The sequence below is a fragment of the Myotis nattereri genome (assembly GCF_964212035.1).
Source record: "Myotis nattereri genome assembly, chromosome: 12".
NCBI lineage: Eukaryota > Metazoa > Chordata > Mammalia > Chiroptera > Vespertilionidae > Myotis > Myotis nattereri.
Window position 1 is genome coordinate 4,750,306 of NC_138087.1, and position 21,138 is coordinate 4,771,443.

At 43.2% G+C, this 21,138-nt stretch overlaps 1 protein-coding gene across 3 annotated transcripts in view; it reads left to right on the forward strand.

Annotated features, from left to right (window-relative positions):
- The first annotated feature begins 5,593 nt into the window (after nucleotides 1-5,593).
- The window catches only part of SPTLC1 (serine palmitoyltransferase long chain base subunit 1), an 89,578-nt gene continuing 74,033 nt past the window's right edge, over nucleotides 5,594-21,138 (forward strand). For 2 of the 3 annotated variants that reach the window (XM_081103216.1, XM_081103217.1), the window contains exons 1-3: nucleotides 5,594-5,676; nucleotides 11,110-11,217; nucleotides 13,723-13,817. In XM_081103216.1, coding sequence (XP_080959342.1) covers nucleotides 5,620-5,676; nucleotides 11,110-11,217; nucleotides 13,723-13,817 — 260 coding nt within the window. In that variant the 5' untranslated portion in view covers nucleotides 5,594-5,619. The remainder of the gene's footprint in view (nucleotides 5,677-11,109; nucleotides 11,218-13,722; nucleotides 13,818-21,138) is intronic. The other variant, XM_081103218.1, reaches the window with a different exon arrangement.

The window sequence follows — 21,138 nt, forward strand, 5'->3', positions numbered from 1 at the left end:
CCATCTCACCAGAGTGCAGAGGGCCCCAGAGGGGAAGAACGGGTGACTGAACCCAAGGAGCACCTCAAGGTCGTCTTTTGAAGGCAGCATTCACTATCCGCAGGCGCTTGACCACTGTTGATCTGGCTGAAGAACTAATTCCATCCAAAGAAATCAAAATATTTAGGTGTGTTTACCAAAATTGTTCTTAATATCTCTGACTTTTACCTTTCAAGAGGAGCTTACGTAGAACAGACCTTTAGATCTTGCCTAGTAGAAGTGGGGACACCCATTCATAATATATAGAATTATACTCATTCTGTTCAATTTGGGAGGTAAGTCATTTTGGTTAGGGTTAGGTTTAGGACTAGTGCTAGCGTTAGAGTTTGGTTTAGGGTTGGGTTAGGTTTAGGGTTAGAGCTGGGGTTAGAATTAGGGTTAGGGCTAGGGTTAGCCTCTGGATCTTTGGCTGCACATTGGAGTCACTTGAGAGTTGGAGTCAGGGTTAGGGTTAGGATTAGGGTTAGTGTTAGTGTTAGGGACAGGGTTAGGGTTAGAGTTAGGGGTAAGATTAGGGCTAGGGTTTGGTTTAGGGCTAGGGTTAGTGTAAGGTTTAGGGCTAGGGTTATGTAGCAGGTTAGGGGTAAATTAGGGCTAGGGTTAGGTTTAGGGTCAGGGTTACATTTCAGTTAGGGCTAAGGTTAGGCTTAGGATTGCTGTTCTAGTTAGGCCTAGAGCTACGGTTAGGGTTAGGTTTAGGGCTACATTAGGGTTAGGGCCAAGGTTACAGTTAGGTTAGGGTTCAGATTAGGGCTAGGGCTATGGTTAGGGTTAGGGTTATGGTTATGGTTAGGGCTAGGTTTAGGGCTAGAGCTATTATTAGGGGTAGGGGTAGGGTTAGGGTTAGGGTTAGGGCTAGGGCTAGGGTTAGGGTTAGGTTTCAGGTTTGGGTTAGGATTAGCGTTAGAGTTGGGGTTATGGTTAGGGTAAGTGTTATGGTTAGGGCTAAGGTTAGGTTTAGTTTTACTGCTAGGGTTATGGTTAGGATTAGGTCCAGGGTTATGGTTATGGTTATGGTTATGGCTATGGTTATGATTAGAACTATGGCTAGGGTTAGGGTTAAGGTTAGTGTTAGGTTTTAGGTTAGTGTGAGTGTTATGATGATGTCTAGGGTTTGGGTTATGATAGGGTTAGGGTCAGTGTTAAGATTAGGGCTAGGGCTAGTTTTAGAATTAGGTTTAGGGTTAGGGCTAGGATTAGGGTTAGGTTTCAGGGCTTTTGGTTTAGGTTTAGTGCTGGGGTTACGTTAGGTTTAGGGCTAGAGCTAAAACTAGGGTTAGTGTTAGGATTAGGGTTAGGGCTAGTTTTAAGGGTAGGCCTTGCCCTAGGGTTAAGGTTAGGGATAAGGATAGGGTTAGTGTTATAGTTAGGACTAGGGGTAGGGTTAGGGTTAGTTTTAGGGCTAGGTTTAGGGTTAGGGCTAGTGTTAGGGTTAGTGTTATAGTTAGGGATAGGACTAGGGTTAAGGTTAGAGTTAGTTTTAGGGGTAGGGTTATGGTTAGGTTAGTTTTAGGGCTAACAGTTAGGCTAGGACAGTGATGGTGAACCTATGACACGCGTGTCAGAGGTGACACGCAAACTCATTTTTTTGGTTGATTTTTCTTTGTTAAATGGCATTTAAATATATAAAATAAATATCAAAAATATAAATCTTTGTTTTACTATGGTTTCAAATATCAAAAAATTTCTATATGTGACATGGCACCAGCATTGTTAGGGTTTTTCAAAATGCTGACATGCCGAGCTCAAAAGGTTCGCCATCACTGGGCTAGGATAAGGTTAGGTTTAGGGCTAGGGTTAGTGTAAGGTTTTTGGCTAGAGTTTGGGTTTAGGTTAGGTTAAGATTAGGTTTTATGGCTATGGTTAGGGTTAAGGTTAGAGCCAGGTTAGGGTTAGATTTAGGGTTAAGACAAGGGCTAGTCCTAGGATTAGGGTTAGGTTTAGGGCTAAGGCTACAATTAGGATTAGTGTTAATATTAGGGCTAGGGATAGGATTAGGATTAAAATTAAGGTTAGGGTTTAGGTTAGGCCTAGGACTAGGGCTAGGGTTAGGGTTCGGGTTAGCATCTGGGTCCTTGGATGCACATTGGAATTGGTAGGATTAGTGTTAGGTGTTACAGTTGGATTAGGTTTAGGGTTACAGCTGGGCTTAAAGTTATGGTTAGTGTTATGTTTAGGGTTAGGGTTAGGTATAGGGTTAATATTAGTGCTAGGGCTATTGTTATGGTTATGGTTAGGGCTAGGACTAAGGTTAGGATGAGGGTTAGAGCTAGGGCTAGAGCACGTATTAATGATAGGGTTAGGGTTAGGGTTAGCATCTGGGTCCTTGTGCACATTGGAATCACCTGGAGAGTTGGGATTCAGGTAGGGTTTGGGTTAGTGCTTGGGCTAGGATTAGGTTTAGGGTTAGGTTAGTGTTAGAGTTTGGGCTAGGGCTAGGGTTAAGATTAGCATTTAGGGTTGCATTAGGATTAGGGTTAGGTTTAGATAAAGGTTAATGTTAGGGCTAGAGCTAGGGTTAGAGTTAGGTTTTAGAGTTGGGGTTAGGGTTAGCACTAGGGTTAGTGTTAGGGTTAAGATCAGGGCTATGGCTAGTGTTTGGTTTAGTGCTAGGGCTAAGGCTAGGACTAGGGGTAGGGGTAGCATTAGGGTTAGGGGTAGAGCTAGATCTAGAGTTGGGGTTAGGGTTGGGGTTTTGTTACGTTTAGGGTTAAGTTTAGGGTCAGGGGTAGGGTTGGTGTTTTGGTGGGGGCTAGGGTTAGGGCTAGGGCTAGGATTAGGGTTAGGGTTAGGGTTAGAATTAGGGCTAGGGATAGGGCTTGTGTTGGGGTTAGGGCTAAGGCTAGGGCTATGGTTAGTGTTAGGGTTAGAATTAGGGCTAAGGATAGGTCTTGTGTTGGGGTTAGGGCTAAGGCTAGGGCAGGGTTAGTGTTATGGTTAGGGTTAGGGTCAGCTCCTGGTTCCTTGTCTGCACATTGGAATCTCCTGGAGGGTTAATGTTAGGGTTAGGGCTAGAGATAGGACTAGGTTTAGGGCTAGGGCTAAGGCTAGGGCTAGGTATAGGGTTAGGGTTAGGGCTACTAGTTTTAGAGTTAGGGTTAGATTTACGATTAGGTCTAGGGCTAGAGTTAGCTTTATAGTTAGGGTTAGGTTTAGGGCTAAAACTAGTGTTAGGGTTAGGGTTAGTGTGAACATTAAGACAAGGCTAGGGTTCGGATTAGGATTAGTGTTAGTGTTAGGGTTAGGAACAGGTCTAGGGCTAGAGTTAGGTTTAGGATTATTGTATGTGTCCTTCAATGCACAGTGGTATCACCTGGTGAGTTAGGGTAAGGGGTAGAATTATAGCTAGGGCAAGAATTAGAATCTGGGTCCTTGGATATACACTGGAATCACCTGGTGAGTTCAAGTTAGGGTTAGGTTTAGGGCTAGGGCTAGGGCTAGGATAGGGTTAGGTTTAGATAAGGGTTAGTGTTAGGGCTAGGCTAGGTTAGAGTTAGGTTTTAGGGTTGGGTTAGGTTTAGAGTTAGAGCTAGGGTTAATGTTAGGGTTAAGATTAGGGCTATGGCTAGTGTTTGGTTTAGTGATATGGCTAGGGTTAGAGCTAGGTCTAGGGCCAGGGTTAGGGTTAGGGTTTTGCTATGTTTAGGGTTAAGTTTAGTATCAGGTTTAGGATTAAGGTTAGTGTTTTGGTGAGGGCCAGGGCTAGGGTTAGGGTTAGGGTTAGGGTTAGAACTAGGGCTAGGGATCAGGCTTGTGTTGGGGTTAGGCTAAGACTAGGGCAAGGGATAGTGTTAGGGTCAGTGTCTGGCTCCTTGTCTGCACATTGGAATCTCCTGGTGAGTTAAGGTTAGGGTTAGGGATAGGATTAGGTTTAGGGTTAGGTTAGTGTCAGAGTTAGGGCAAGGTTTTAGGGTTGGGTTAAGTTTAGGGTTTGGGTTGGCGTGAGGCCTAGTGTTAGGGTTAGGGTTAGTGTTACAGTTAAGACTAGCCCTAGGGTTAGGGCTAGGGTTATGATTAGGGCTACAGCTAGGGTTAAGGTTAGGTTTAGGGTTAGGGTTAGGGTTTGGGCTAGGGCTAGGGTTAGGGTTAACCCTAACCCTATTAGGGATAGGGCTAACATTAGGTTTAGGGTTATTGTTATTGTTAGGGCTAGGGCTAGGGCTAGGGCTATGGCTAGGGCTAGGGTTAGGCCAGTGATGGCGAACCTATGACACGCGTTGTCAGAGGTGACACGCAAACTCATTTTTTTGGTTGATTTTTCTGTTAAATGGCATTTAAATATATAAAATAAATATCAAAAATATAAGTCCTTGTTTTACTATGGTTGCAAATATCAAAAAATTTCTATATGTGACACGGCACCAGAGTTAAGTTAGGGTTTTTCAAAATGCTGACACGCCGAGCTCAAAAGGTTCGCCATCACTGGGTTAGGTTATTTTAACATTAGGATTAGGGTTAGGGCTAGGGCTAGATGAGGGCGAGGTAGAGGATGAGGGCAAGAGTGGGGGTGAGGATTATTGTGTACAAAAGAAAAGTGTTGTAATCTAAACCTGACATCTTTGGAGGGGAGAGAGGGCATGTCAGGCCTTAGGAACATGGTGACAGAAAGTAACCGCACGTGGTCAGCTTTCATCTTTCTTGATAACGACCGCTTTTTAGCTTAAGTGAGTCCTGTCTATTATCTCTTTTCTAGAATAACAAATCTTGGAAATGCCGGTAACTTTCTCTTCCAGACCCTGGCAGGCACGATCCTCACTCAGCACAAGGGCAGGAGAGCTCAGTTGCCTTGGGCCGCACAGCACCTCTCTGTGTTGTTGACGCCGTGGTCCCGCCTGCACCTGCCCAGGTGAGAGCACGTCTCCGTCTCACTGTGACCGTCAGCCTGGAGAGGGCCACCGCCAGGGATGTCACCTAACCTTTCCCAATCTCCTTTGATGCCAGTTTATAAAAGGAGCCGCAAAACTGCCTGTCTCTGGAACATTTTCTCAATCCGGGAGGCTGTTCCGGGCATGTCTTCAAAATTTTGGCTCAAATAAACTCTGATAAAATTTTCCGTATGTTGGACTTTCCTTGGTCGTACACTGAGGACACCGGAAGGTCCCACCCCTCCTTCTATGCAACACTGCGAAGCCCCTGTCCACGCGCGGCACCCGCCCGTGCCGGGGAAGAGCAGCTATTTTCATTCACATTTCTGTATTTTGAATGACAATGCATTCTGGGACGACTTCCGTGATTTAAGAGTCAAGATCCTGGTTTTCAGTCACATTAACACTCCCAGCGCTCCAGCGCCCGCGAGGGCGAGGGCGCGGGCGCGTGCGGAGCCTCCGCCGGAGGGCCCAGCGCGGCGGGGCGCTGGCGGCGCCTAGGAACCGGTCCCAGAGCCCCTCCCCGCCCCGCTCCCCCGCGCCGGGCCGCGCCCAGGCCCATCCTCCCGCGGTCCCGGCCGCCCAGTGCGCAAGCGCGACGGGGCGGTGCCCAGCCTCGGCCGCCCCGCCCCCAGACGCCGACGTCACTGGTCGGCGCCGCGCAGTTTGACGTCCCTGAGGCCCGCCTTCCGGAAGGAATCCCGAGCGGCTGACTATGGCGACCGCCGCGGAGCAGTGGGTCCTGGTGGAGATGGTCCAGGCGCTCTACGAGGTGAGCGCGGCTGCCCGAGCGCCCGCGACACCCGCCCCGGGGAAGGGGCGACGCGTGCGGGCTGGTGGTCCGAGGCCACGCGGGACTGCCTCCGCCTCGCCGGACCGCGGCGATCCGGCTGGAAGGGCTCGTAGGCGCGCACGGTCCAGCGGCGGAGAGGGGCGAGGGGCCGCCGGCGCGGGACGTGGGCCTAGGTTTGCGCTCCGGGAGCGGAGCCCGCGCGGTCCTGGCGGGGCGGGGCCGGAAGGCGTGGGAGGGCCGGGGAGAGGTGGTCCTCGAGGCCTAGTTGATCCCAGGAGCCCAGGAGCGGAAGGCACAGGCTGGGAGGCCCTGGGAAGTCAGGTCTTGGGGACTGTGGAGCAGGAAAAGGGGGAGGCTTGTGGTAAGCTGAAGTTTGTTTTTATCGGGGCGTGAGGTTAGAAAAGCGGAATGATTTAGGATTTAGGAATATGAGATGCACGTAAGTTTGTCATTCTTCTGTGTATGTCTCATTTTCTCTCGTAAATAAACAAGGCTAGCCATCATCATCATCATATATAATAAAAGAGAAACATGCAAATTAACCGTCCCTCCCCTATGCTCACCAGCCAGTCAGCGTGAGTATGCAAATTAACCTGACAAAGATGGTGGTTAATTTGCATACACAGGTGTCAAGCGCCCCAGGAGGCAATGGAGGCTGCGGCTCCTTGGACCATCACCGGCCGGGGAGGCGAGGCCGCCTGCGCCTAGCCACTCCCGGGACCTTGCCGGGGGAGAGCAGAGTGGAAGAGTGGGCGGAGAGCGGGAGGTTTGGAGGACTTGGCAGAGTAGGAGGCCACTCGTCGCAGAGCGACAGAGAGGGCGGCTTGGAGGGAGTGGCTCCCTCTGTCACCCCAGCTTCCTCATCACAGCTGTGGAAACTGACAGCAGGGAGGAGGAAGTCCCACCACCCCAGAATCAGCCAGAATCAGCCATAGGTCAGACAGCTCTCAGCGGCCTGACAGCTAGGACTCTCATTCACCTGTGTCTCAGACCGTGACAGTAGAGAGGTGGGACTATGTCTAAAGAACAACTGTTGATACAACGTAGCTCTGCAGCCGAAAGATGCTAGTGTTATCCACAGAAAATGTCTGCAGAGCAGCATGCATCTGATCTTGAAAGAAGGCGGCGCCTGCGACAGAATGTATCTGAACAGCTACTGGAAAAATGTCACTCTGATGCTGTAAAACATCGGCGTCATCAACAGAAAATGTATAAAGACCAACGTGCCTTTGAAGTTGAAAGAAGGCAGTGGCAGCGACAGAATATGTCTAGAGAACAGTCATTAACAAGTACTACCAATACTGGTAGGAACTGCCTTCTCAGCAAAAATGGAGTACATGAGGATGCAGTTCTCGAACGTAGTTGTGGTGGAATGACTGTTCAATGTGAATTTTGCCTATCACTAGATTTCTCTGATGAAAAACCATCCGATGGGAAATTTACTCAGTGTTGTAACAAAGGGAAAGTCTGTCCAAATGACAGACATTTTCCAGATTACCCGGCATATTTAAAAAGATTAATGACAAACGAAGATTCTGACAGTAAAAATTTCACGGAAAATATTCATTCCATAAATAATTCTTTTGCTTTTGCTTCTATGGGTGCAAATATTGCATCGCCATCAGGATATGGGCCATACTGCTTTAGAATACACGGACAAGTTTATCACTGCACTGGAACTTTACATCCTTTGGATGGTGTTTCTCAGAAGTTTGCTCAACTCTATATTTTGGATACAGCTGAAGCTACAAGTAAAAGATTAGCAATGTCAGAAAACCAGGGCTGCTCAGAAAGATTCATGATCAACATCAACAACCTCATGCATGAAATAAATGAATTAACAAAATTGTACAAGATGCTACATGAGGTAGAAAAGGAAGCTCAATCTGAAGCAGCAGCAGAAGGTATTGCTCCCACAGAAGTAACAATGGCAATTAAATATGATCGTAACAGTGACCCAGGTAGATATAATTCTCCCATGTAACCGAGGTTGCTATCATATTCAGAAACGAAGATGGAGAACCTCCTTTTGAAAGGGACTTGCTCATTCATTGTAAACCAGATCCCAATAATCCAAATGCCACTAAAATGAAACAAATCAATATCCTGTTTCCTACATTAGATGCAATGACATATCTTATTCTTTTTCCACATGGTGAAAAAGGCTGGGGAACAGATATTGCATTAAAACTCAGAGACAACAGTGTAATCGGCAATAATACTAGACAAAATGTAAGGACACGAGTCACACAAATGTAGTAGCATGGATTTCATCTCTCTGTGCAGGACATGTTCAATCCTATTTTAAATGCAGGAAAATTAACTCAACAGTTTATCGTGGATTCATATTAAAAAATGGAGACCAATCAGATAAATTTCATTAAAGCAAACCAACCTAAGTTGAGAGTTGAAAAATACAGTGGTTTGATGGATTATCTCAACTATAGATCTGAAAATGACAATGTGCTGATTTGTAAAATGATAATACTTCCATCTTTTTTTTTTTTTTAATATATTTTATTGGTTTTTTTACAGAGGGGAAGGGAAAGGGATAGAGAGTCAGAAACATCGATGAGAGAGAAACGTCGATCAGCTGCCTCCTGCACACCTGGGGATGTGCCTGCAACCAAGGTACATGCCCTTGACCAGAATCCAACCTGGGACCCTTCAGTCCATAGGCCGACGCTCTATCCACTGAGCCAAACCGGTTAGGGCCTTCCATCATCTTTTGAGGGTAGTCCCAGAACTATGCAGCAGTGATATCAGGATGCTATGGCAATTGTAACGAAGTATGGCAAGCCCGATTTATTCATAACCATGACATGCAACCCCAAGTGGGCAGATATTGCACACAATTTACAACACTGGCAAAAAGTTGAAAACAGACCTGACTTGGTAGCTAGAGTTTTTAATATTAAGCCGAATGCTCTTTTAAGTGATATCTGTAAATTCCATTTATTTGGCAAAGTAATAGCTAAAATTCATATCATTGAATTTCAGAAACGCAGACTGCCTCACGCTCACATATTATTGATATTAGATAGCGAGTCCAAATTACATTCCTCTAATTAATTCCCTTTCAATGTGCACGAATTTTGTGCACCATACCACTAGTTTCAAATATGTTAGATAACATGAAATCCAAATGTCAGTCTTAGAGAACTGACATGTATTTAACCGAGCTTCACGCAGTGTCCAGTAGGAACTCTGTTTCTAACCATACATGGCCATTAGACACTTGAACTGTGTCTAGTGCGACTGAGGAACTAGATTCAAGTTAATTTAGATGTGTAATTAAATAATTACCTGGTGACTTAGTGCCATGGTATTGGACAGCGCAGGTCAAGACGCTGGATGAGCTTAGATTTGTTTACAGTGGATCTCAGTTTTCTTTTGACATTACTGCTTAGTGCAGCCGGGGACAAACTACGGCCCGCGGGCCGGATCCGGCCCGTTTGAAATGAATAAAACTAAAAAAAAAAGGACCGTACCCTTTTATGTAATGATGTTTCCTTTGAATTTATATTAGTTCACACAAACACTCCATCCATGCTTTTGTTCCGGCCCTCCGGTCCAGTTTAAGAACCCATTGTGGCCCTCGAGTCAAAACGTTTGCCCACCCCTGGCTTAGTGGCATGGCTGATGATGGCATCGACCACTGCAAGACTTACCAGGACTTGATGAAAAACAGTTGACAGAGCAGATGTGGCATAATGGACGTCCAACATTAATTATAGTAAAATAAGAGCTACTAAAATTTAATGTTTATTTTTGTATAAATGAATATTTTGTTTTTTATTTTTGCTCTCTTCTTGAAAATTGCATAACTGAGCAAGAGTGACACTTGGGAGAAGTCTCCCTGGATGTAACATTTCCAGGAAAGGAAGCTGCACTTGTGAATTTTATTAATCCATTAGACAGTTAGTGTCTCAGTTTTTCTGAGTGTTCTTTCTTTGTGGAGTGGGATGTTTAGTGATGTGGGCAGATGTTTGCCTACTAGAATCCAATTATTCAAGAAACCAAACGGATATTTAGAGTCCTTATTCTTTTTTTCTTTTTTTAATATATTTTATTGATTTTTCACAGAGAGGAAGGGAGAGGGATAGAGAGCTAGAAACATCGATGAGAGAGAAACATCGACCAGCTGCCTCCTGCACACTCACCACTGGGGATGTGCCCGCAACCAGGGTACATGCCCTTGACCAGAATCGAACTTGGGACCCTTCAGTCCGCAGGCCGACGCTCTGTCCACTGAGCCAAACCGGTCAGGGCTAGAGTCTTTATTCTTAAGAGAATTATATTCAAGGGGGATTAGCATATTTTTAAAAATCATCTTAAAGAGAGATTTCTGTTCTTGCTCCCGATTTCTGTGTGCTTGGTATGTAGAATTTGAGGAGTCTTGTGTAGTGCACCCAAAAAAGAAGTAACAGTGTGTGTATGTGTACCGAAATCTGTAATTTGATGAAAGTTATTTGTACATTGACCTGAAAATTTACAAACAAATTTTTCAGTAGTTTTCCGATCTCCACATACTGGATTTTTTTAAACTGTGATGATTCATCATCACTTCTTTCTAATGTTTGAAAATAATTTGTGTTTACATTTCTAAATACCTCTTTTAAATTTTCCAATGACAAACTATGGGAGTAGAGCACCCTGTAACTGGCTGGGCTTTAGTTGATACGTGAACTCTTCCACGTGCACTTTGTGTGTCTAGTTGGACAGCAATTAGAAGTCACCTTGAGCTTTATCCTGAAAGAAGGCTAACATGGATAATTGAGCTTTATCCTGAAAGAAGGCTAACATGGATAATTTCATTAAGATATCTTTATGCCTGTTCATATGGGAAACACTACATATTTTGGGGGAACTACAATAGAAAAAAGACCTGCTATCCCTTCAAGCATTTATAAAGTCTTTTTTTCTCTACCATGTTAGAAGAAAGAATTTAAAGGGGTTATCAAAAGAATACAAAAAAATGTAGTAAGATATGCAGAACTGTGGAAACTGATTTCCAAATAATTTTGTTACCTCACACGTGGTAGAAGGAGTTAAAGAAGGCTTGTGAAGCTGTGATATGTTTGTTACAGTCATTTCCCAGGTAAAAATTTAAATTACCTCTAGGATCTCATAATTGATGTTGTTTGACATGTTGGGATTCTGTGTCAGATTTATTTTAAAGAGTTCTTTTTCTAACAATATTTTAATGCTACAATACCAGAGATTTTTAATGTGTAGAGGAAATTGCCTATTAGAAATGGGAAAAGCAACGAGTAGAAGTGAAAGGAGCTTTTAAAGTAAATTTTAAAAAGTAACAGGTTAAAGGTCATAGGAGGCAGTATTTGTCGGTGCATTAAATTCTATATGCACGTTTTACTATTCATTTCACTTCTGTTTTTTATTCACTCTTAGGCTCCTGCTTACCATCTTATTTTAGAAGGAATTCTAATCCTCTGGATAATCAGACTTCTTTTCTCAAAAACTTACAAATTACAAGAACGATCTGATCTTACAGTCAAGGTAAGAAATTAAATCTCTATTTTATTATCTGGTGTATGATGATAGTTGCTACATCTTTCCTGAAGGATCTGTGGTAAAATATTTTCTGTACTGATAGAAAATCAAGGGGAATGCAATACGGGACAGGCAATCTATGGGAAAGCCAAGTACCTGCCCAGAGGAGTAGCATGTTACAGACTTCTTTACTTTACAAGGGACAAGCAGCAGTCTTACGAGTAGATGATGAAAGGGAAGCACGGGGAGCTACTCGATTTTGCCATTTCCAAATGCAGTTACATGAGTTGTCGGGAAGGGCCCACTTTCTGAAGCCTGTGAAGATTTCCCTGTGGTCTTCATAAAGAAAGCTGAGTTGGAAAGAATCCTCTCTCCCCACTCTCCACCTCCCCACCCCAAATCGAATTTTGATGTGTTCTGTATGGTAAGGGACCCAAGCCAGGTGAACCTTAGAAAGAAGAAGTGCCTAGACTAGAGGAACTAGGGCGCTGCCCACTGCAGTCTATTGGTATGAGGGACAGGGTAGGAGCACTCAGTGACTGCCTCAGTGCTTGGGAGGCAGGGATTGTGAGATGTTTTCCCGCAAAAGTCTCTGAAAGTTTGGTTCACAGGAAGCATTGAGTGCAGCGCAAAGCTGGAGCACTGGGCCTTTCTCTACTTCCTGGAGCCTCCCAGGAGGAAATGCAGTGGCGTGGAATTGCCACATCGATGTGCAGTTGCTGCCCTGGTTTTCCTGACCAGCTGCTGCTGTCCTGATCATTCATACTAAACTGTCCCCTAGGGAACATGCAGCATATGTTTTTAGGGCAGAACGTCTGGCAGCCTGGGTAAAGCAGAATCAAAAGATCTCATTGCGTGATTGTCACCCTTAATATGCATATTTGAACCTCTATTTGGAGGAATACCCTACACGTGACCACAGATCTCTCCCTTTCCCCCGCCCCTTTTAATGAATACTTTGTGGGATTATCATGCCACAGAACAAACACTTTTTCTGTAGCATTGCAGTAAGACTGGGCCTTGCGGGCCAGAAGTCCTTTCCATGCTTTTCCCTTTGGTATTTAGGAACTTCTTGTGGATGATTAAGTGGCCATGAAACAGATTTCTAGCCCAACTTTTTAAAGGGTTTGATTAATCCAAATATTCTTAGTTTTAGTTTAGACATATCAATCCACACATATATACTTTTTTTAAAAAAAGAGCCATAGGTAAACATCTATAATAACAACAGTGTAATATGCTAATTAGACCAGATGTCCTTCCGGGGTCGAGGGAAGCCCAGGCCCAGAGTGCCAGAGGGAAGCCTGTGCTGGCAGCCGGGGGAAGGAAGGCCTACTCTTTCACGAATTTCGTGCATCGGGCCTCTAGTAGTTTTAGAAAAATCCTCTGAAAGCAGACTTAGCTAGAACAAAATTTAGTAATCACTGACATCTAACCCTCCCAGCAGTGGGAGGAAGAAACCGAGTGCTGTGAATGAGAAGTGTCCTTCTCAGTTGGATAGACCTACAGAGGCTCTGAATGGCAGGGCATCGTGTGTGGGTCCTTACATCTCTGCACGCTAGCGAGGGGACAGTGTGCGAGGCATGTACACGGCTGCTGTTCTCCTCCATGAGGTCATTGGCAGAAACAGATGAGACATTTATTGGTTGATTTATTCAGCCAGTATTTTTGAGCACCTGAAAATCAGGTGTATGGATATGCTTTTGGTCTTGCTCTGGAGTTGCCAAATAGGAGAAAAATGCACAGACGCGTTTATTGGAAGTCTGAGACTAGAACTATTGGGAGAGGGTCTATTTGTGAGGCAAGAATTGCTGTGGCCACCATGTTAATTTAGGGGCCTCATCTCATCCTGTACATCCAGACACATTTTCAAAATTACCTTTTTTCCTGATTCAAAAAAAGATAACACAAAATTATCAAAATACTTATAATGCATAAAGTAACAGCTACAAGGAATAAAGTAGCTTTTTATGAGAAATTCCAAACAAAATCCCATTACAATAATTGTAACAGAGTTTTTACCTGTGTTTTAGCTCTGCCTGAATCCCTGCAGATGGCTTGTAGGAACAGTGCTTGGTGATCTGGTTGATCCCTTCCCATGATGGTCACCTCCATCAGCACTTCTGGTGTGGCTTTCTGTCTTGTCTTGGGATAGAGGCTGAGCTGACCTAGCAGAAATCATGCTTCTCACCTTTGTATTGTATACTTTCTTTTTGTTTCACAATCAGTATAAGTTGTACTTTGCACGATGAAAAATTCTGACTATAGAAGTAAAGTTTTCTTAAATTTTCCAGTCACCTACAAAACTACATGGAAAAAAAGTATTTTGCCTATGATGTGAGGAGGTTAAGTGCCCAAAACTCAAAAATGATTCTATTTCATTTCTACAACTAGACCTCTGGTTCCAGCAGTGTGTTCATTATGACGGTTCCATTACAACAAACAGTGATACTGCTGGAGTCACTGTCTGGTAACTAGCATTGTGATGTCTTAACACCTTTTCTCTTGTAGGAAAAAGAAGAATTGATTGAAGAGTGGCAACCAGAACCTCTTGTTCCTCCTATCTCAAAAGACCATCCTGCTCTCAACTACAACATTGTTTCAGGGTAAATCACTTTGCTACTGTTTCCTGTGGGTAAGCTCAGCAAAGTATACAGTAGTTTAATGCTATTCCTTTTTTACCTGAAATAAAACATTTAGGCCCTAACCGGTTTGGCTCAGTGGATAGAGCGTTGGCCTGCGGACTGAAAGGTCCCAGGTTTGATTCTGGTCAAGGGCATGTACCTTGGTTGCGGGCACATCCCCAGTAGGAGGTGTGCAGGAGGCAGCTGATCGATATTTCTCTCTCATCGATGTTTTTGACTATCCCTCTCCCTTCCTCTCTGTAAAAAAAAAATCAATAAAATATGTTTTTTAAAAAACATTTAGGAATGAGTGCTAATCAGAAACTACCTGCTTTAGTTCCCAACATAAAACTTTCTTTTAGGAATGGTATGGTCATTTTTTGTAGTCTCCAATTTGGGCATTACAGTTTGTCCCTTTTTCTAAAAAAATTTTTATTTTCAAAGTAATACACGCACATGATAATATGTCAAATGGTCAGACACACTTAAAATGAAAAGCAACACTCCTTCCCACCTGGTTTCTGATTTTACGTCTGTTGTCGGTTTCCTTCATAATAAGCTGTTAACAGTTTGCTGACACTACTACTTGATTAACGGTGGAAAACACCTATGGACTCGCAATATGAATTATGAAACTTCAGCTCACTTATCCTACCTCTCCTTGCTTTCAGTGTCTGATCTGTTTTTATTATTAGTTTTTCTGTTGGGTATCTTTGCTTTTTGTATGTGCTTTTAAGTATTTTAAAAATACAGACACATATGTATTAATCATCCAGAATTAACAGGCATTTTGCTATCTTTACTTGAAATCTATTTTCTTTTTTAAATATATTTTATTGATTTTTTACAGAGAGGAAGGGAGAGAGATAGAGAGTTAGAAACATCGATGGGAGAGAAACATCAATCAGCTGCCTCCTGCACATCTCCCACTGGGGATGTGCCCGCAACCCAGGTACATGCCCTTGACCGGAATCGAACCTGGGACCTTTCAGTCCGCAGGCCGACGCTCCATCCACTGAGCCAAACCGGCCTCAGCACTTGAAATCTATTTTTAAAAAGAAAGAAACCATTACAAATATAGCTAAAGAAACTCCCATATATCACTTACTCTTGCCTCCCACACAATATCACCACTATCTTGAAGTTGGTGGATATTTTACTCTTTTACATTAGAATGATTGTTTTATGTGTTTTTATTGCACATTTAGGCACTTTCTCAATGTCTAGTGGTCCTTAGCATCTTTTTATCTTCAATATGCAGAATGTTTCATTATAATTAATAGCATAATATAAATAGCCTGCAAAAACCATGCACAAAAAAACATTTTGTTATTGATAAGTTTAGAGTTTTCAACTTATGCAGTTCCTCTTTATATTCAATACTGAGTTGACACAAAAGTAAGTGAATTTACTTAATTTGGATCATTTTTTAAAATTTAAATAACAGCCTTATTGCAATATCCATATACCATTAAATTCACCCTTTTAAGGTACACCATTAAATGGGTTTTAGTATATTCACAGAGTTGTGCAACTATTGCCGCCATCCAATTTCAGAATTTTCATCACCCCAGAAAGAAATTCCACACCCAATAGCGTTTATTCCCCATTCCCTCTCTCCTCCTCAGCCCCTGGCAACGACTGATTCACTTTCTCTATGGATTTGCCTATTCTGGGCATTTCACATAAAAGGAGCCATTCAGTATGTGGCCTTTGTATCTGCCTTCTTTCCTGGAGCCTAATATTTTCAAGGCTTAAGCATGTTGTAGTGTATGCCAGTGTTTGATTCATTTTATGGATAAAGAACACCCCACTCTGGATAGATCACATGGTGTTTACACATTCTTCAGTTGATGGACATTTGGGTTGTTTCCACTTGGGAGTACATGAAAAAAGAAAATACATATAAATATGTATGTATATGTTCAAATACTTGTGAACACATTTTTGTGCAGACATGTTTTCATTTGTCTTGGGTATATACCTAAGAGTGGACTTGTTAATCATATAGCAACTCATTTTGAGAAACCACCAAACTGTTTTCCAAACTGGCTGAATCATGTACATCCCACCAGTAGTATATGAGAACTCCACTTTCTCCACATCCTAGCCAACCCTTATTTTCTGTCTTTTTTAATTATAGCCTTCCTAGTAGGTGGGAAGTAGTATACCAAATAACTAATGTTACTGAGTGTCTTTTCATGTGGTTATTGGCCATTTTCATATATCTTCTTTGGAGAATAGTCTACTCAGTTATTTATCTTTTATCATTGAGTTGTAAGAGTTCTTTATATATTTTGGATAGTAGGCCCTTATCAGATATATGATTTGTAAATATTTTCTCCCATTCTCTAGGTTTTTGTATCTTTTCTAGTGTATTTTGAAGCACAAATGTTTTTAATTTTTTAAGATATATTTTTATTGATTTCAGAGAGGAAGGGAGAGGGAGAGGGAGAGCGAGAGAGAAACATCAGTGCTAAAAGAGAATCACTGATTGGCTGCCTCCTGCTTGCCTCCTACTGGGAATCAAACCCCTAACCCTAACCCAGGTATGTGCCCTGACCAGGAATCAAACCATGACCTCCTGATTCATAGGTCGATGCTCAACCACTGGGCCTCACCGGCCTGACAAATGTTTTTTATTTTAATGAAGTCCAATTTATCTCTTTTTACTCTTGCTGCTTGTGCTTTTGTGTTATATCAAAAAAATCTTTGCCTAGTCCAACATTATGAAGATTTACTCCTTTGCGTTTCCTAAGAGTTTATAGTTTTTGCACTTAAATTAGGTCAGTGATTTATTTTGAGTTAATTTTTATAATGCTGTGAGGTAGGGATTCATCTCCATTCTTTTACATGTGTATACCCAGTTATCCCAGCACCATTTGTTGAAAAGACTATTCAGACTTTCCCTACTGAATTGTCTTGGCACTCTGATGAAAATCTATTTTTAAGACTGAGACACTGAAATGCTAATTCGAAGCCCTGTGTCAGTGGGCTGGGCTTCCTGACTGATAGTGGGCATCAATTTAGGATAATCAGACAAGGACCTGCCCATTTATTTGAGGGAATCCCAGATTCAGTATTTTCTGCTTTTCATGTCTTAACTTTGAATTTCACTGCAGAGGAGTACTCCTGTGTGTTGGGATGGGAGTGGGGCGGTCTTAGGGGGTGCCCTTAATAAGCCTGACTTCCAGCCCTCTGGGAGCTGATTTGGAGGACGGAGGAGGACTCAGTGTCCCATTTTTATTATGGTAAATTTATACTGATTTCTGTTTTCAGAGTGGCACTGTCCCCTCACTAGTCCTTAGGAATTTTAGTTTATATTCAGCATTTCCATAGTAAATTTCCCGCCTTCCTGCAGGGCCGGAAAGGGACCTAAGGAAATGACTCCTTATCATGGGTTCCAGGCTGGGCTCCTGAGTCCCCCGCCTGTTCCCCTCTCCCAGGGACCGCTGCCCCCAGCCGGGGAGCATTTTCATGTCTGCTGCAGGCTTTTCCCTGCCAGTGCACTCATGCTCAGCTTTCGCACCCTCAGCTTTCTTTCTGGTCTCTGTTTTACCAAATACAACTTACCCACCTGCTCTCTAGTTTCCCACATTTTGTTCCTGTCATCGCCTATGCCTGCTCTTGGTAAGGTCAAATATTTTAGACTTTTGTAGGCATTTTTGTGAGCGGATAGGTTTTTCTATTAGGAAGTAATTGTTATGTTCCTAGGATAAACCCTATTTAAGGATGACTGTGGTTTTTGTAAACTACAGGATTTGTTTTGCTAATATTTGGGATTTTTCACGTCTATGTTGACAAATGAGTTTAGTTTCTTCTTTTCCCTTACTGTGCTGGTCCAGTTTTGATATCAAAGATATATTAGTCTGACCATTTCCCTAGCAACAATATGTGTTTCATATGGTGTTCTGTTGAGCACAGATTTTTAATCATGATTTCATTGTCTTCAATGAGTTTGTAAAGCTATTCAGGTTTCCTTCTTAAGTTTTTCTTACCATCATTTAGTCATTGTCCATTTCTTGTGTTTTCAAATGTTTTGGCATGAGTAGTTTTAGGTTTCTTCTGGGCATATATATAAAAAATGTATTCATAACACTTTATTATACATACACTAGAGGCCCAGTGCTGACATCCATGCACTGGGCAGGGGGGTTCCCTCAGCCCAGCCTGTGCCCTCTTGCAGTCCAGGACGCCTTGGGGGATGTCCACCTGCTGGCAGTTGGACATCCCCCAAGGGATCTTTAGCACTGCTGCGGAGGTGGGAGAGGCTCCCGCCACTGCCGCTGCACTGGCCAGCCCTGAGCTTGGCTTCTGGCTGAGTGGCACTCCCCCTGTTGGAGCACACTGATTACCAGGGGGCAGCTTCTATGTTGAGTGTCTGCCCCCTGGTGGTCAGTGCGCATCATAGCGACTGGTCGTTCCACTGTTTGATCGATTTGCATATTAAGGTTTTATTATGTAGGATAGGGAATGACACATCTGTGGGGCTCATGTCTCCACTGCGAGCATCATTGTGTCTCCTTCCTCACTCATTCTCCAGAGGTTTACTTCTGGTTTGTTTTCTCCGTGGCACGCCTTTTGTGGAGACATAGGGGTGACCCCTTGGCTCAGCTCCACTCTTGTCAGCACCCACCTGAGGCAGTGCTCTTGTTTGCTTCGTTCTCAATGTCCTTTGTCCCTGGTGTCTGCCTCCACTCTCCTCTTCACTAAGACACCCACTGTAATACTTTATCATGCTTTCTAGCAGCATTTTGTGTGTGACACATTTCTATGTTATTAAAATGATACATTTTATATTTATGTTGTTGGTTTAAAACATATTCTTAATGTTTTATGAATGTATGTTTTTAATTTTGTGTTCTAGACTATTCTGATGTTCTGTTTTTTGTTAATCCTCACCCAAGGATATTTTTCCACTGACTTTTAGAGAGAGTGGAAGGGAGGGGGAGAGGTAGAGAGAAACATCGATGTGAGAGAGACACATCGATTGGTTGCCTTGTGCACGCACCCCGACTAGGGCCGGGAAACCTGCAACTAAGGTACATGCCCTTGACTAGAATCAAACCCGGGACCCTTCAGTCTGGGGCTGATGCTCTATCCACTGAGCCAAACTGGCTAGAGCTGTAGTCTGACTTTTTGCAAGATTTCTGCTCAACATTTATTTTTTTCAACAAATACCTACTATGTTTAGGGAATGTGCTCAGCACATTGGTTTATAGAGCAATAAATCAAAATCTTAGTTTTCTTGGGACAGACAGACCGGCAATGAAATAAATACAGCGTTTGCTGGCATTGAGTGGTCTGAGGAAATAGGAAGCAAGGCATACAGAGGTGGGTGCCGGGTCCTTCTTGTCATTTCCTCTGACTGCTGCATCTTCTGTTGTGTATGGTAACTGAGTTCTAAATACCATCTTGGGGAGAAAGATGCATAGAAAACCCTGTGTTAATGTCCCTTTGCAAACCTGTTTGATCCCTCCATCATGACCTGCCCATGGACGCTCCCCTGCGTTAGTCTATGGGGCTTCAGTTTCCTCACAGCCTTGGTTGGTTGCATTAGTTTATTTTGCATTTCTCTGATTATTTGAGCCTTTGAGTATTTACCAGCTGCTGGGTTTTGCCTTTTATGAATGCCTCCTGATATCTTTTTACATCTTTCTGCTGATCTCTAGTGTGTCCTTTGATTAATAGAGCCATGTGGATTCTAATCCTTAGTCAGTTGGTTTTTTTTTTTTAATATGTTTTTATTGTTGAGAGAGAGAAACATCACCGATCGGCTGCCTCCTGCATACCCTCCACTGGGATGGAACCCACAACCCAGGCGTGTATCCTCACCGGGAATTGAACTGGTGACCTCTTGGTTCATGGGTTGACGCTCAATCACTGAGCCACACCAACCAGGCTTTGGTCAGTGTTTGATGTGGTACTTTATTACACTGATTCTAAAATGCACCTTTTTTTTCCCCTTCTATTTTAAGATCTCTGAATTGGGGGTGAATCATACAGCTGCTGCAAGTCTTTGTCAGCCAAGGGGCCTGGGGCGGGGGGCTGTCACTGCTTGTGTACCAGTGAACTAGGTCATGACTGTGTTTACTGCCAGCACTTCAGTTGAGTTATGGGCAGCGCTGGTAAGTAAATCAGCTGATGGCAGGAGAAAGGGCCAAACCACTCCAAGTAGGCTAACAGAGGCTACTGCAACTAAGGTTTGAGTGTCCCTTTGTCAGATTCTGCTGCCTTTGGGTAATAACAGCTTACTTTCTAGAAACATGGTTCAATTGGCAAATGATGAAACTAGGAGTTTAGTTCATAGGAAAGTTCCAGCATTAAAACGTAGAGAATGAGTGACACCAACTTGTCAGATGGTAGGAGAGCACCTGCGAAGCCACTGCCTGGGTATTCGGTGGCAGACAGCAGAATAGTGTGAATGGCCACAGTGTCCGTGGCTTAGCAGAGGAGAGCAGACAGTCGGAACTTGGGCAAAGAGGTTAGGAATGTCCTGACCAATTGAATTGCTAGTATTTTCCTTTTCAGAAGTTCAGAAGAGTGTAACCAAAGTCTGTGTCTAAGAGTACCCAACAGATCTTTTCATTAAATATAGTCTAAAAAAATTCTAGATGACAAGGAAACATCCTGACCTTCTAATCAGCAGTGTTTTCTTCTGTAGTGGCCGATAAAATACAGTTGATGCCCTCTTAGATTCAGTGAAATACAATCAATCTCTTTATTATACACCTGTTAACTTCATCTTTGGTGTTAATTTTGACTTGATCAGTTTTGTTCATTTCAGCTTCATGGTTTGCATATTTTGAGACTTGCTTCAGAGATCATTTCCTACTCCAAGGTCACAAAAACATTCTTCTACGTTTTCTTTCATTATCTTTTCCAAAATACCTTTTTGGTTTGTGACATGTCTGGAATTCACCTTTGTACATGATTATACAACTTTATTTTTTCCCCATAGAGAAATATCTGTGTGTAACTAAGTCATTTGTGGGGCAAATGCTATCGTTTGCCAGGTACTCATGTATACACAGCTCTCTTGAGTTCCAGATTCACTCACTGGTCTAGTTGTCTATTCTCACCAGCGCCAAACCTGATGTTGCTGGAGTCTGTAATGGTTGTTTTTCTCGGGTAGAGCACCCTTCTCCGTTTCCAAGTTCACTAAGCCACCTATGAACCTTCATTCATCCAGGTGACCTAACAGTGAGGCTGGGGTTTTTGGTTGGGAAGGTTTTATTTTCTTTCCTCCCATTCTCTGAGGCCTTGACTGTGGAGCTGTCTTTCTGGATTGATTTTACTGACT